General features: G+C 36.2%; 1 protein-coding gene across 1 annotated transcript; it reads right to left on the bottom strand.

Moving 5' to 3' along the window:
* Nucleotides 1-2,472: 2,472 nt before the first annotated feature.
* Nucleotides 2,473-3,562, bottom strand: LOC139744991 (alpha-N-acetylgalactosamine-specific lectin-like). The gene is made up of 2 exons (XM_071655396.1): nucleotides 3,314-3,562; nucleotides 2,473-2,682 (listed from the first exon to the last, which is right to left on the bottom strand). The coding sequence occupies exons 1-2, from the start codon at nucleotides 3,560-3,562 to the stop codon at nucleotides 2,473-2,475; spliced, it is 459 nt and encodes a 152-aa protein (XP_071511497.1).
* Nucleotides 3,563-13,808: the final 10,246 nt, after the last annotated feature.

Below are 13,808 nucleotides of genomic sequence, written 5' to 3' on the forward strand. Positions count from 1 at the left end.
GTGTGTTGGTGTAATATACTATATGTATCATACACATTATAAACATATATATATATATATATATATATATATATATATATGTATACATATCATTTGCATTCATGTTTGTATGTCTATATACATACATATATATATATATATATATATATATATATATTTGTATGTATATGTGAATACATTTTGTATATAAATATAAATGTATATATACATGATTACGTATTTACTCTCGAACAACAAATAGAGTGGAAATATTCATTCCTGAAGGAGTGACCTCAGGGATCACTTCAAAATCTTCGAGTGATCCCTGAGGTCACTCCAAAACGAGTGAAAATGAACATTTTCACTCAAAATTCACTTCATTAAGAGTGAATATTTTCACTCGATCCTTTTTAGAGAGTAAATTATATATATATATATATATATATATATATATATATAATATAATTTATGAATATGATATGCGGTATGCGAAAACACTCATCAGGAAAATGTAGTTAATGAGTATTCTAATTTCGAATTCTCGGGAATGCCTCATCACTATATCATTGAATTAGATAGCAGTTGCTATGGAGTTTTGAAGCCCTTACCTATGAGGGAACATAAGAGTTTCAGTCAATGATAAGACGACCTTAAAAGGATGGTATAGTATGGGTTGAGGTTGGATTCCGCTTTTAACTTTTTGTGAGATATTTAGAAAACACTTTAAGAAATGTTAGAGAGTTTACAACTCTAAGATGAAGTCAAATTTTATTTGTTAATATTTGGTTTTCAATTGGTTAAGTTTTCACAATAAAAACGTGGGGTCCACCTATCATTAGATTATTGCTTTGTTTTAGATATCTCAGCCATTTAAAACCCCATTTTCATTACAATAAAATTGATTCATCTTCGAAGTGTATACTCTTTCATGTTCTATATATTTCTCATTATCTCAAAAGAATCATCGTCAAAAATGTTAGAATCCTCAAACCCATCTGACACCCAACTTCTCACGTAACTAATGTTACAAGGTTCAGATTTTCTACAATGTATTATCATTAGAGCTAGTTTGAAACATGCATACATTATAAACAGCAATGAACGTACATGCATAAAATAATAGGGAGCTAACGTACACAAGACGTCAAGAAAATAACTCTTAATTGAACATAATGTGAGAAAAGGTGGAGAATCTCAATTAACATGATTAAAGGATAAGAAGGAACTTTTAAAAATGAAGAAATATTGAGAAAAAAAGAAGAAGAAATAGAACTGATCTTAAAAGAAAAGATGGACTCAAATAGTAAACAGAGAAACTGGACGCAATTCATTCCTGAAAGTCAGTTCAGTTTGCCATTTTATTTTAGAGCGCCCTTTGCTATTAGTGTTGTTTAACAGCTGTAATTCCATTAATTATCAACGACAGACCTTTGTTGGTACAGTCTCAACATTTTCCAAATTTAAATTACATTTAGTAAACTATCCACACTCTTTTTCTACCTTAACCATTAATCTATCATTATACATTTTTGTGTATTTTCTGTTAAGAATAAGGCAATTCGCTTTTCTGGGTTCTTTTATTTGTCTGCCCTTAAATCGTAGCTCTATCTATTAAAATCAAATTAAATGTTTATTTTCGTTCAATGCAGGGGTAGATGGCATTTTACAATACCGTATAATGTTTATTTCATCCTAATCTTTAAGAAGTCACTGGTAGGATACGGCGTCATACATTTTCTTTTTCGAAATTAATCCACTAAATTTATGATACTCTTTGCACTTGAGCTTGGCTGTAGGGTGCTGTGATCGCATATGTGACCCTGCATCACAAAAACCAACAATTCGCCAGACATGAATCTTTAGTAAAGGGGAGATTCTGAAAGAGCAGATCCTAAACATTTTGTGATGTATACTCAATGCAAATGGACTCTCCTGATCTATCTACATTTTGGAAAGAAAGAACACACTCTGGAAACTGTGAACCGAGGAAAAAGGCTCTGAAGTACAAGGTCTAGTCCAGCTCTTAATCTTTACCAAGCTGCATTAGCTGCGCGATGAATGGGACAAAAACAGAACGTAAAACATGGTAACGACAGCAATGAAGGGATTATCAGATTCGGCTGAAATTGGGCATGTTTTATTTGCACATTTTCTCCATGATCAATGCCAAGTACACTGTATTAACGTTATCTTTTCAAAAGTTATTAGAGTTGGAAGTGCAGAGTGTGCAAAGGATTTTCAGGAAATGAATACAGGGACCTCTAGGACATAACTTATCACACTACTCTACAAAAAAAAAGAAATTTCATTGATTTTGTGATCCAAAACTTAAGCATTTTGTGGATGGATAGCGCTTTAAGAAAATATGAAAACCTTAACACTGACTTGGCTAACGGGCTTCACTTTTTTTTTAGTCCTCACGTATAATCAAGGGGTGCGACTTTTATTGGTTATGCAATGCACGGTCACCTATATGGTCCTGCCATCATATTATTAAATCGTGTCCCTTTTACACACGAAGGACAATTCTTGGGAACATTTCCAATCGTTCCATTGCTTGACGGATGGATAAACGTGAACACAATCTTCGTTGCCGTTGTTGTTCGGCTCGCCCATGTAGAAGTTCTGGTAGACGACGGATGAACCGTCGCTCCATTTGTACCAAGCTTCATTGTCGATGTCGTTCATACCGATCCAGTAGTACTTAAGTGAAAATAAAGAGAGAATAATCATATTTAAGCACGTCAAATGGATTTGATATAAATATGCTACTTTATGTTTATATGCCCAAGGCATATGACACTTCATATTTATAAGCACAAGGCATGTCTAGTAAAACTGAATAGCCCCTTTAAATTCTTCCCATTGAGAGTACACAAAATACCATGTGTGTGTGTGTGTGTGTGTGTGTGTGTGTGTGTGTGTGTGTACATGGTGCCGCATTATAATCATAACCAACAAAAATTTGTGCGATAAGATTCCAAGCTATAATGGCAAATATTATGCGTACAAAAGTAACTACAATAAATAGATTACAACGAACAAGGATTCTCTCTCCCCCGTAATTAACTGTTGAGGAAAGAGATATAAACGGGCTTTAATTTGCTATCATAAGCAGGAAAGATGAATCAACAACATACTTTTATTCTAATATGATATTCAACACATATTTACTGTCCTCTCTGTTATCTTTGTAATTGCGCCAGAAGCTACTTTTTTTTTTACTGAATTCTCGAGCTTGGAACTATTGAGCGAATCCCTACATGCACATAAGGGAAACAAGACAACAACAAACGGACAACTTGACAAACAGACAGAAATAAATTCATGGTACTCCGTCGTTGCCCCCGGTTGACGTGCGCCAGAAGTCGAAGACAAAGTCGTTCTCGGAAGAGCTGTGGATCGAGACCAAGTTACCGCCGCCGTCGAGACGACAATACGAACTAGCATCACTCCACGTTTTCTTCGCTCCGAACACGCGGTAGCATTTCGAATTGAACTCCGTGTAATATGTTGGGCATTCGGCTACCACGCAGTAGAAGAACGACACGAGGATAAGAGCCGCACACACGGACTTAGCCATTGCGAGTTACCAAACTGTTAACAGAGCAAATAAAAGAGCACGGTAACTGTATCACTGTATGTAAATATATTCCTCCACAGTTCTTTTCTAAAGATGATTTTCCTGAAAGAGTGTTGTTAAAGGGACGGTATAGAAGTGATTTAGGTTAGGATTCAACTTTTAACATTTTGCGAGATACTTAGAAACCACGATATAAAATGTTAAAGAGGAAATCCAGTCCAAAAATAAATTAGTTTGATAAGAAAGAGCAAAATATTACGATTTCAACAGTAAATTCTGATCGAGATCGGGTAAAAAATAAGAAGGTTGTGGCATTTTTAAGTTGTGCTAATTTTTCAGAAAACACGCAGTTCTTGAACGGCGAGCATGTCATACCCTCACAACTTGCCATTATAGTTTGTGCATAAATTTCTGCAATTTTAAGTTTTTTCATTCAAACGCAATCATGCCCAAAGCTCAAATCTTGATATATCTAACTGATCACTATCATGAATATTCTGAATTTATTCAACCAGTATAACATCTATATTTTAGACTTCAATGGCAGAAACATTGAATTTTCTTCATTTTTTTTTGTACACGATCAATGGAAAATTGTGAGGTTATGACATGGTCAGCTCATTTATTTGTATATTCATATCCACTGTACAAGAGCTGTTTTGCAGAAATAAACAAAACTTTTAATTTCATAATTTCCTTATTTTTCATCCAATTTCAGTCAGAATGTTACGGTTGAACTCGAAAGACTTTAGTCTTTTTTCTCAAACTAACTTATTTTTGGACTGGATTTACCCATTCAAGAGCAAACAATTCTATGAGGAATTCAAAGTTTATTCTAATTAAAATCAGTTTTAAAGTGGCAGAGATATCCAAAAACAAATTAAAACAAAGGCATTCAAATTCTTTTATTAGGGTCAAATAAACTTTGAATTCCTCATAGAATTATACGCTCGTTTATATTTCATTACATGTTTATCGCTATCTAACAAACCATCATCAAAAACGTTGGAAAGCTGAAGCGCCATCTCAGCCGAAACTGGACTATCCCTTTTAAGGTGCCCGATGAATTCATACCATAGGGTAAGCTCAAAATAAATTAAGTTTGACGTTCAATGAAGTAAGAGCTCTAGGTGAGGAGAAAAGAATCAAATCTTAAAAGAAAAAGTGGTCTCTTTTCCTGTAGAAGTTGTGTGTGTGCAATGAGAAAGAATACTGAATCAAAACGAACATTGCTTTGTTTAGGACGGCAAGCTTATAGTTTCACTCCATCTTTCGCATACATTCTTAGTTAACTATTTGCTTATTTATTTGGTAATTATGAACTTTGTCAATGTATGGGCATGTTTGCATTTACTGACTTTCTTCGAATCATGTATACTACACATTACTTATGTTATTTTCAATTACATCATTGAAAAATTATTTAGTTACTATGAATTATGTTGAAGAAAATTAAATCAAACAAGCAATATTGTACTTTATGCTTTTGTTTGGGAATGAAATGAAAGGAATTGAATGAAATGAAATGAAATGAAACAAACAAACAAGGAGTGAAATTTGATGAAACTCGCCTACGCGGTTTGTTTGGGGTAAAGGACCCAAGACGGTGACGCGCGAATTAAAACTCACCACTGCAAGAAGATAGCTTGCTAACACTCGCTAGTTTGCTATTAGACAAGAAGTGTCGGTACAAGGAGACTTGCCAAAATCTCGTGCCTTGCTAAGAATGAGAGGGCGAGGAGGCGACCCGATAGACTTGTCTTACCGACGTACCATTGTTTTGTGTAATTGTTTTGCCTCCTCAGAGAGTTGTAGCAAGTAACCTTCTCTTTATGTGCCATGGTGTAAACTCCCGGTGTTTCACGTTATTCTGAGACACCAATATAGTCATACTTTTCAAAAGCATTTTGTTGCGGTTTTTTTTTTTATCTATGCAACTTTTATAGATCTATGTTACCCTGGACATGCAGTGAGCAAAGTTGTATACATTATAGAGAAACTGCCAAGGGTTGCTTTGATGAAAATTGTAGTACAAATCTATCATTGTTTTTCTTTTAACTGACCAGTAGCTACATTATTGTAGAGACATGATTTTTGTATAGCAAAGCAAAATCAGAAACTTAGAATTTACTCGCAAATCCTATCGGTGACAAAGATTGATAGCTAATCACCACATTAAAAAAAATAATAATAATGCAAGCCACATGTGACGGTAACGGTTTAACACGTTGTTTAACGAGAAACGCTTTCATTACTCTGTGGTATTTGGCGATTTATCAATTGGTTTGGGCGGGTTTCTGTGTTTTGAGAAATTATATGGACTGAGTCGGCATGCGAACACGGCACATAAAGAGCTAGTCTCCACTTCCTTAAAATGTGCCTGCTTGAGTATAAAGTATTTGTTATACCAAATTATCATCTCGCCATATCATGTTACATAAGATTTTCTTAATTTCCACGTCAACCGGGGAAACAAAATAACAAACCTGGTAAGAATAAGCGGCACTTCTGGCCAAAGTTTCGTTGTATTAAACGTGACCTTTTCTAACTTTAGTGCAATTTTAGGAGATTTTTTTTTTCATTAGGCTGACGAAAAAGAGAAGTATACACAACCTAGATATATTACTGCATTGGTGCTGGAAAATTCGTATTCGCACCATGGTCCTCGTAACAAACCCGGAACGATGTGACAGGGCCTCTATTATGATGACACATGATATTAATAATAATGATACAGGGTACTTATAATGCGGCAATTCCATGTAACTATCGTGCTCAAGGCGCAGAAGGGAAAGTGAGTTATAAAGTACAAAAATCACTACACAAACATGCACATGGAAATAAATGAAATAATGTTGATGATAGGAAAAAAAAATCATAATATAAAATTCAACTGGAAAGCGGTTACCTACCTGAATATTGACTTTGGAAAGTTGACTGTCACGGTGCTGCTCAGTTAGGTAGCCTTGAGTTGAATAACACGATCCGCCTTGGCTCTTCATTTTAATCAGCATTCGACACTTGAAACAACGCAGTTCTTTATCTCTCACAAAAGCAAGCAACCTGCGATGTTCTCACAAATACAGGCATTCATAGACATTATGTCAATATTCCAGCTAGGAAGAGTTTACCATCAATTTACAAACAATGGAATACGTGTGACTCGCGCACGCTAAAGTAAACGTGCCTATACAGAAAGACACACATACTGACAGATGTACATACACACACGTATTTCTACAAGCGCACACTACAACAAAAAAGGGAAAATCGATACATATTGACATAATATTTATACACATGCTTGTAATATGAAATATTCCGGTATTAAACTTTGCCATAAGTATACAAACTTTCACACTTTCTAAGCTTAAGTACACTGCTTCTCAGTCTCTCTCTCTCTCTCTCTCTCTCTCTGGGGGGGGGGGGGGGAGGCCTGGGGAGCCCCTATTTTCCATGCTTTTCTTTAATAGTCAGAGTGTACTGAAACCAGTTTGAATTCAAAGATTTAATATGCTTAGAAAATGTTCAGAATTATGCATTTATCGCCACGTTATTTCAAAAATTCTGTGTTCTTTCTTGTCAGAAACGGTAAACTTGTCATGCACACAAATTAATTTTTGAGTGAGAAGTCAGAAGAACGTGTTTGTTTTGTATAAGCATTGTCTCAATTTTCACATATGACAGTGCAGTTTCATCTACATACTTATATTCAAGTTTATATTTAACCTTTCAAAAGAGAGATCAAACTCATTACTCACACTGTTTGGTTGTGATTTCTTGAAAAGTTCAGCGATGCAATCTTTAATGTAAATACGTTCAGGTAACTATAAATTGAAGACCTCCAACCTCTCATATTGGAGATGATGCAAAACAGGGACCGACCGTTTAAAACCGATAATGTATTTTCCGTTATATCATACCAGAGTCCCTTTCGGCTGAAAATTGAGGAAAGCAGTGCCCTTCTACTTCAATATAAAGTCCACCAAAATGAAAAAGTAATTGATGACTTAGATTTGATTGCCAATAAGTCTTTGCGTGTACAATCAACTTTGGGTGAAATAGAATCGAATCGTTTTGATGCACTTTGCTCTGAATTGTCTAATTCTGAATGCTCGACATCCAGAAATAACCCAATTACACATGCGTTGATATAATGACATTTTCAAGGGTAACGACATCATTCGGCAAAAGTAACTCCACGCGTTTTAATGTACAAAATGGTTCTCATCTTTCTTTCCTTAGAATTGTGTGTCTCCGTATGTGCAAGATCTCTAATCAACCTCCTTCATTTTTGTGTATCATTGCTTCCCAAAGCGTGACGATATGGGTTGGATGCTGAATAAAAATCTTCCAAATCACCATTGACTTCCTAGTCAAGGGTGACGAGAACAGACGGCAAGGATGACAACATGAGCTGAGGCGCCAAAAAGCAATTTCATATGCGTCATTCAATGCCAATTCATGGTTGAGGAGAACCCCCCCCCCAAAAAAAAAAAAAAAAAAAAAAATGTCAAATAATTGTTTCCTGTTGGAACCTCTGCAGTCACTTTCCTTTTTCTGCATTTATGAGATTTCACATGATTTCATAGGATTCATGTAATTCCATTTGTCCTTTCGTTATTTTTCAGAGTAAATTTGCCTAAGAACTACAACTATTATCTTGACACGATGTATAGTCATCGGCGGAATATTCCAGGCATGTGCAGCATTCAAACAAACTAGAACCTGATTTGTTAACAATTAATTAATGGCGGGGCTTTTATCTAGATATTGACCTCTACCTCCCCCTTCACTCTTTTAGCGGTTTGCCAGCTTTGAAGAAAAGGTCTGCTAGCTTTAGCCAAAAGTTTGCCAGTCAATGCAGCTTGGGTGTCCATTTGGATGGATCGTTTTGTAGAAGTGGATATCTTCAGGGGAGCTGTTCGTTATTCCGAAGGTTCGCTATTTCGAAGGTTCGTCATTCCGATGGGTCGTTTATCCGAAACACACAAATTCCCTATACCTAGATGTTCGTTAATCCGAAAATGAAAAGGGGTTCGTAATCCGAACATTTGTGGCGTTATTCTGAAGGTTCGTTATTCCGAAGATTCGTTTATCCGAAAATGAAATTCGGAACAATGAATCTTCGGAACAACGAATCTTCGGAATAAAGAGCCTCCGGAATAACGAACCTTCGGAATAACGAGCTGTAACCAAATTCAGTTGGGGGATGAAGATGAAAGTGGGGAGAGGTGACGAATCATTAAATTGGGCAATTCTCTATAGCGACAGGAATGAAAAAAGGTGGTATAGACAATAGAGAGTAATAAGGATTGTGATGATGATCATGATCATGATAATGATGATAATGATGATGACGATGGTGGTGGTGGCGGTTGTGGTAGTAGTTACGGATTGCAATACTCTCAACCAGGTGTGTCTCTATATCACTTAGTTGGCTTGTCACTATCATAGCATGGGAAGATACCCATTTCTTTACCACTACCAAGAGAAATTATTAGCCCAAGGAAAAACAAAGAAATACACAAACACACAAGCACCAATTTAATGTTACGAATTCGTTGTCTTGTTGGAATTGTCTACAGTCTCTTTCCCTTTCCTGCATATTCTGTGACAGTGGAGCTGTGAGAATTGGCAGATGCAACGCTATCAAAATTGATACACTATTTTAAAACGCGTTAACCATTAATCGGTGGCGGCAGTTGTTATCTGTGCAGATATTGCCCCCGCCCAAGACATTTTAGGCGGTTTGCCAACCTTGGCTAAAAGTTTGCCACGTATTACGTGGGTTCAATCTAGATCTGTAGAAGTCTGTTTATCCGGTTGGGAAAGTAAGATGTATAGGTCATGCAAGTGGCGAGCGAGAGGTAAGACACTGTGTAATGGTGTATAGCCACCATGGATTGTAGCCACGATAAGAAAGGACAAGTTGGGGATTTATGTAACACTTAATGACAGGAATTTCTCCAGCGATTGGCCTGGCTTGCACGGTTCCGCTCCTATCATTGTCTCAGCATTGTCAGATACGCTGTGTACCATGATGGGTGAATGAGGCAAATATACAAAACAACAACAACAACAATGAAAGAACAAAAACTACCAAATGAAAAGAAAAAAAAAAACCCGCAAAAATATCCAAGGCTGGTTGAAATTGAAACCTGACTTTTAAGTCTCCGTGGGTACATTGATACCACTTCTTCCTCGGCATGCACTTAATTACCTCCGAACTTGAACTACTTTTAACGGGATAGTTTTGGTTGAGACCAAGTTTCAGGTTTTTGACATTCTTTGGTGAGATAATGAGAAACCTCTTATGAAATATGAGAGAGCATGTCTTTCTGTAAATGAGGAATTCAACGTTTATTTGATGAAAATTGGTTCTGAATTGGATGAGATATCCAAAAGGGAGTTATTTCAAGAAAGTGTGGGACCCACACTTTATTTCGATCGCTTTGTTTTACATTGTGTTTGGATGTTTTAGTCATTCCAAACCCGATTTTCATCAAATAAACTTTGAATTCCTCATAAAATGGTATGCTCTGTACTATATCATAAGTGTTTTCTTGGAATCTCGCATAAAGTTAAAAGCTCAAAATTAATCGCCACCAATACTGTACCCATCCCTTTAAGTTATCCCAGGCGTAACGTTGTGTAAAGATATAACACAATTGATTTGAGTTTAAGGTGATTATTTGCTACTGCTGGACCACATGGATCGTGTGGATGACCATAAACTATATTATGCTTCAGTATGATAGTATTTGTCGGCAGGAGTGGGATCATTTCCCGCTGAGAGTGGTTGCTTTGAAATCATAATGATGATATCAGGTTATCTAAACTGATATCTCTTATTGTTTAAAAGCTTTAGAAGCGCTTATTTATTCATTTACCTTTAAAAAATCACATCCTCACTCCCACGCTGACGTGCATATACAAATACGAAGAAATTAATATGCTGGATGGTGTGAATGCATATGAAGACAAGTCAGTAACCTTGTCCGTTGTATTTCACAGTGCGAAATTTCATTGTGTTAATATACGCCAGTTCATGGTTGCGAGAGGAGACAGTTTTATTTGATTTTTTATCAAAATGGATTTTTTATCAAAATGGACTTGTAGAAATAGATATAAAGATCGTATAGATTTCAATTATACACGAAAAAGTCGTTAATTGAACTAAAGACTCAAATGCATGTTGAATTGAAATGATTTATAGTACCCTCCACATTACTTTTATGTGGTTGATTAATACGTAACTACGTGTCCTACATTGTATAATTTTGCTACCATTTTTCTTTTTCACAAACCTTCAAATCAAGATTCAATCAATTACATCACTAATAAGTACCGCTATGATTAACAAAAAAAAAATATGAAAAGAAATGTCTCACCCTGTCCAAGTTAACTGCCCAGTCTCGTGTTCTAATTACTTTTTGTAATCATGGTGGGCCTGTTGGCACTTTACCACTGATTGACAAATGACGTTAGTGACAGAATCCTTGGTTTTGAAAAGAAAAATGTCGGCCTATCCAAGTAATCACAAAAAAAAATACAGAAGAAAATGAGAAATTAGTATTGTAAGACAAACTATGGAACATTTGTCGGTATTCTCGAGGCCGCATATGTGATGAAAAGGAGAATTTATCAATAGAAGTCAAATGAATTAATGTGCGATACAGTCCTTTCCATGATAACGTGCAGGAAATTGTGACTGTTGGCCTACAGATTGTAAATCCTATATTAGAAATAGCAATAGTAACACAGTGGTGCTAATGAGAGTAATGACGGTATACTGGTTTTCATAATGGTTGTAACAATTATGACAACTTTGTGTAGTGTTGTGCGAAACCTCTGATTTATATCATGGTCTCTCGGTGATCACAAGGTGGCGCCATTCGACTTCCGTGGTCAGCCACAGTGGGGCATGTGATTGTCAGACATCAAAGATGAGCTGCAGGATTGCTAAAAATAGTATGGAGGAAGTATAGGTTTTCCCATCCATTTCGCACTTTTGTCACTCAAGTTCAAAGACTTATCATTCAATTTCGTTCCGAGAAGCACGTGAAAAGCAAATCCCAACTTCAATTTCGTCAATTGTCATTGTAATTCGTTTTTCGTCAAACATTTTCAAGGACATAGCATTCAAAATCGTCAATTGTCATTCAAATTCATCCCTCCCGCTGACGGATCGCAGAATGTGAAGATCAAATTCGTTTTTGTTCACACGATTATTTCATGAATTTTTTATTCAAATTAGCCGGATGTTGTCGATTCTTTATTTTGAGGTCGAACCAACTTTAAGCCGACATATTTTCACTTTCTCTCGTAAATTGTATCGTTACACATTATTCCCTAACCTGGAAAGCAGCAAACATAATTATTTTATCCATTCTTTGACATTAAACAGACTACAATTCTACACTTAACATTTTGTCCTTAATCATGTTCGTCTAGAAATCGTTTGTCAGTGTTTTCGCATGCGAGACGGAACGTCTGTTTGTATCAGTGTGTACTCGGACTGCTTGTGTGCGTGTCTGTATCTGTGTTTCTGTGTTTGTGTGTGTGTAGGGAGGGGCACTTGTGTGTATATTAACTCCTGAATTTAAGATTTGAACGGTTACACACACACACACAAATATATTTATATATATATAGGTTTTCCCATCCACTTTCGCACTTTTGTCATTCGATTTCAAAGATTTATTATTCATTTTCGTCCTGAGAAGCAAGTGAAACGCAAATCCTAACTTCATTTTCGTCAATTGTCATTGTAATTCGTTTTTCGACAAACATTTTCGAAGGCATATAGTAGCATTCAAAATCATCAATTGTCATTCAAATTCTCCCCTCCTGCTGACGGATCGCAGAATGTGAAGATCAAATTCGTTTTTGTTCACACAATTTCATGAATTTTCATTCAAATTAGCCGGGTGTTGTCGATTCTTTATTTTGAGGGTGAACCAACTTTAAGCCGATATATTTTTACTTTCTCTCGTAAATTGTATCGTTACACATTATTCTCTAACCATTTGCTTAGACAATACACACGAAAACATGGCTTTAATCCTGTTTACCTAGAAATCGTTTGTCAGTGTTTTCGTATGCGAGACGGTATGCGTCTGTTTGTATCAGTGTGTACTCGGATTGCTTGTGTGTGTGTGTGTATCTGTGGTTCTGTGTGTGTGTGGGGGGGGGGGAGGGGGCACTAAAAGTGTTGCGTGTATGTTAACTCCTGAATGTAAAATGTTAACGGCTACAGAAAAAAAAATACGTGAATGACTAAGTTATTTACGTTTTTTTTCTGTAGTAGTTCACATTTTACTGGGAAATCACACCGGATAGAGCTTTGAGACGAATATGAATGATAATTTAACGAAAATGATTGCCAAAAGACGAAATCGATCCTGCTGTTTTGAGTGCAGTCTGCTGCTGCGAGTGAGACTGACGAATTTGAACTGTAAAAGACGAAAATGTGTGCCAAATGACTAAATTGAATGGACTTTATTCGAAAATGAACGACGAAAGACGAATTTGAAAGTAGGATTGGCCTATTCCCGACATTCCGCGACGAAGTTGAAGTAAAAATTTGTGAAATTGAATGAAAAACATTTTGAAAATGAATGGGAAAACCTATACAAGACTACAACTCTTTATGCAGGTATGTCTTGTGTTTTGCAGTATACGGGCTTGTGTTGTCTTGTCTATGAAGAGCTTCACTGGAAAAGCCCTTCTTTTCTCCTTTTTTTAAACTTTGGCATTGTCTACTTCTTCGCCTTACATAATTATAAATGATTGTTATGTGTCGGCACGGTGCACGGCGGCGCGGCGGCCCATAAAATGTATGTAGGGCCTACAGCGTTTGATAAATTATTGCTCTCGGTGACGTAAAATCAAAAACAATACAAAAACAAAAAGAAAAAAGGAGAAGGTCACCTGTATAATGTCAATACCAGTACCATGAGTATTACCATCAACCTACGTATTAGGCATACGAACATACGCTCACAATATCAGAAATGTCAACACACACAAACACACACACACACACACACACACACACACACACACACACACAGAAATGTTTATAGATACGATAAAAGACATGACGAACAGAACAGATTGAAGAACAAAGTGTTATAAAGAAGAACACAAACAAAGAAGGGGACAGTGTTGGAGGAGAGATTGAAAAGATCCCTAATGATCTATATTACAAAGTCTTTTAGCTAAATAGGGATCCAAGACG

Source organism: Diadema antillarum, unplaced genomic scaffold, assembly GCF_040938485.1.
Source record: "Diadema antillarum isolate AM-2024a unplaced genomic scaffold, OU_Dant_1.0 seq00001225_RagTag, whole genome shotgun sequence".
Lineage (NCBI taxonomy): Eukaryota > Metazoa > Echinodermata > Echinoidea > Diadematoida > Diadematidae > Diadema > Diadema antillarum.

Coding starts and splice junctions, on each gene's coding strand:
- LOC139744991 (XM_071655396.1), bottom strand. CDS start 3,562: ATGGCTAAGTCCGTGTGTGCGGCTCTTATCCTCGTGTCGTTCTTCTAC. Junction 2,683..3,313: donor CAACCGGGGGCAACGACGGA/GTACCATGAATT, acceptor TTTTCACTTAAG/TACTACTGGATCGGTATGAA.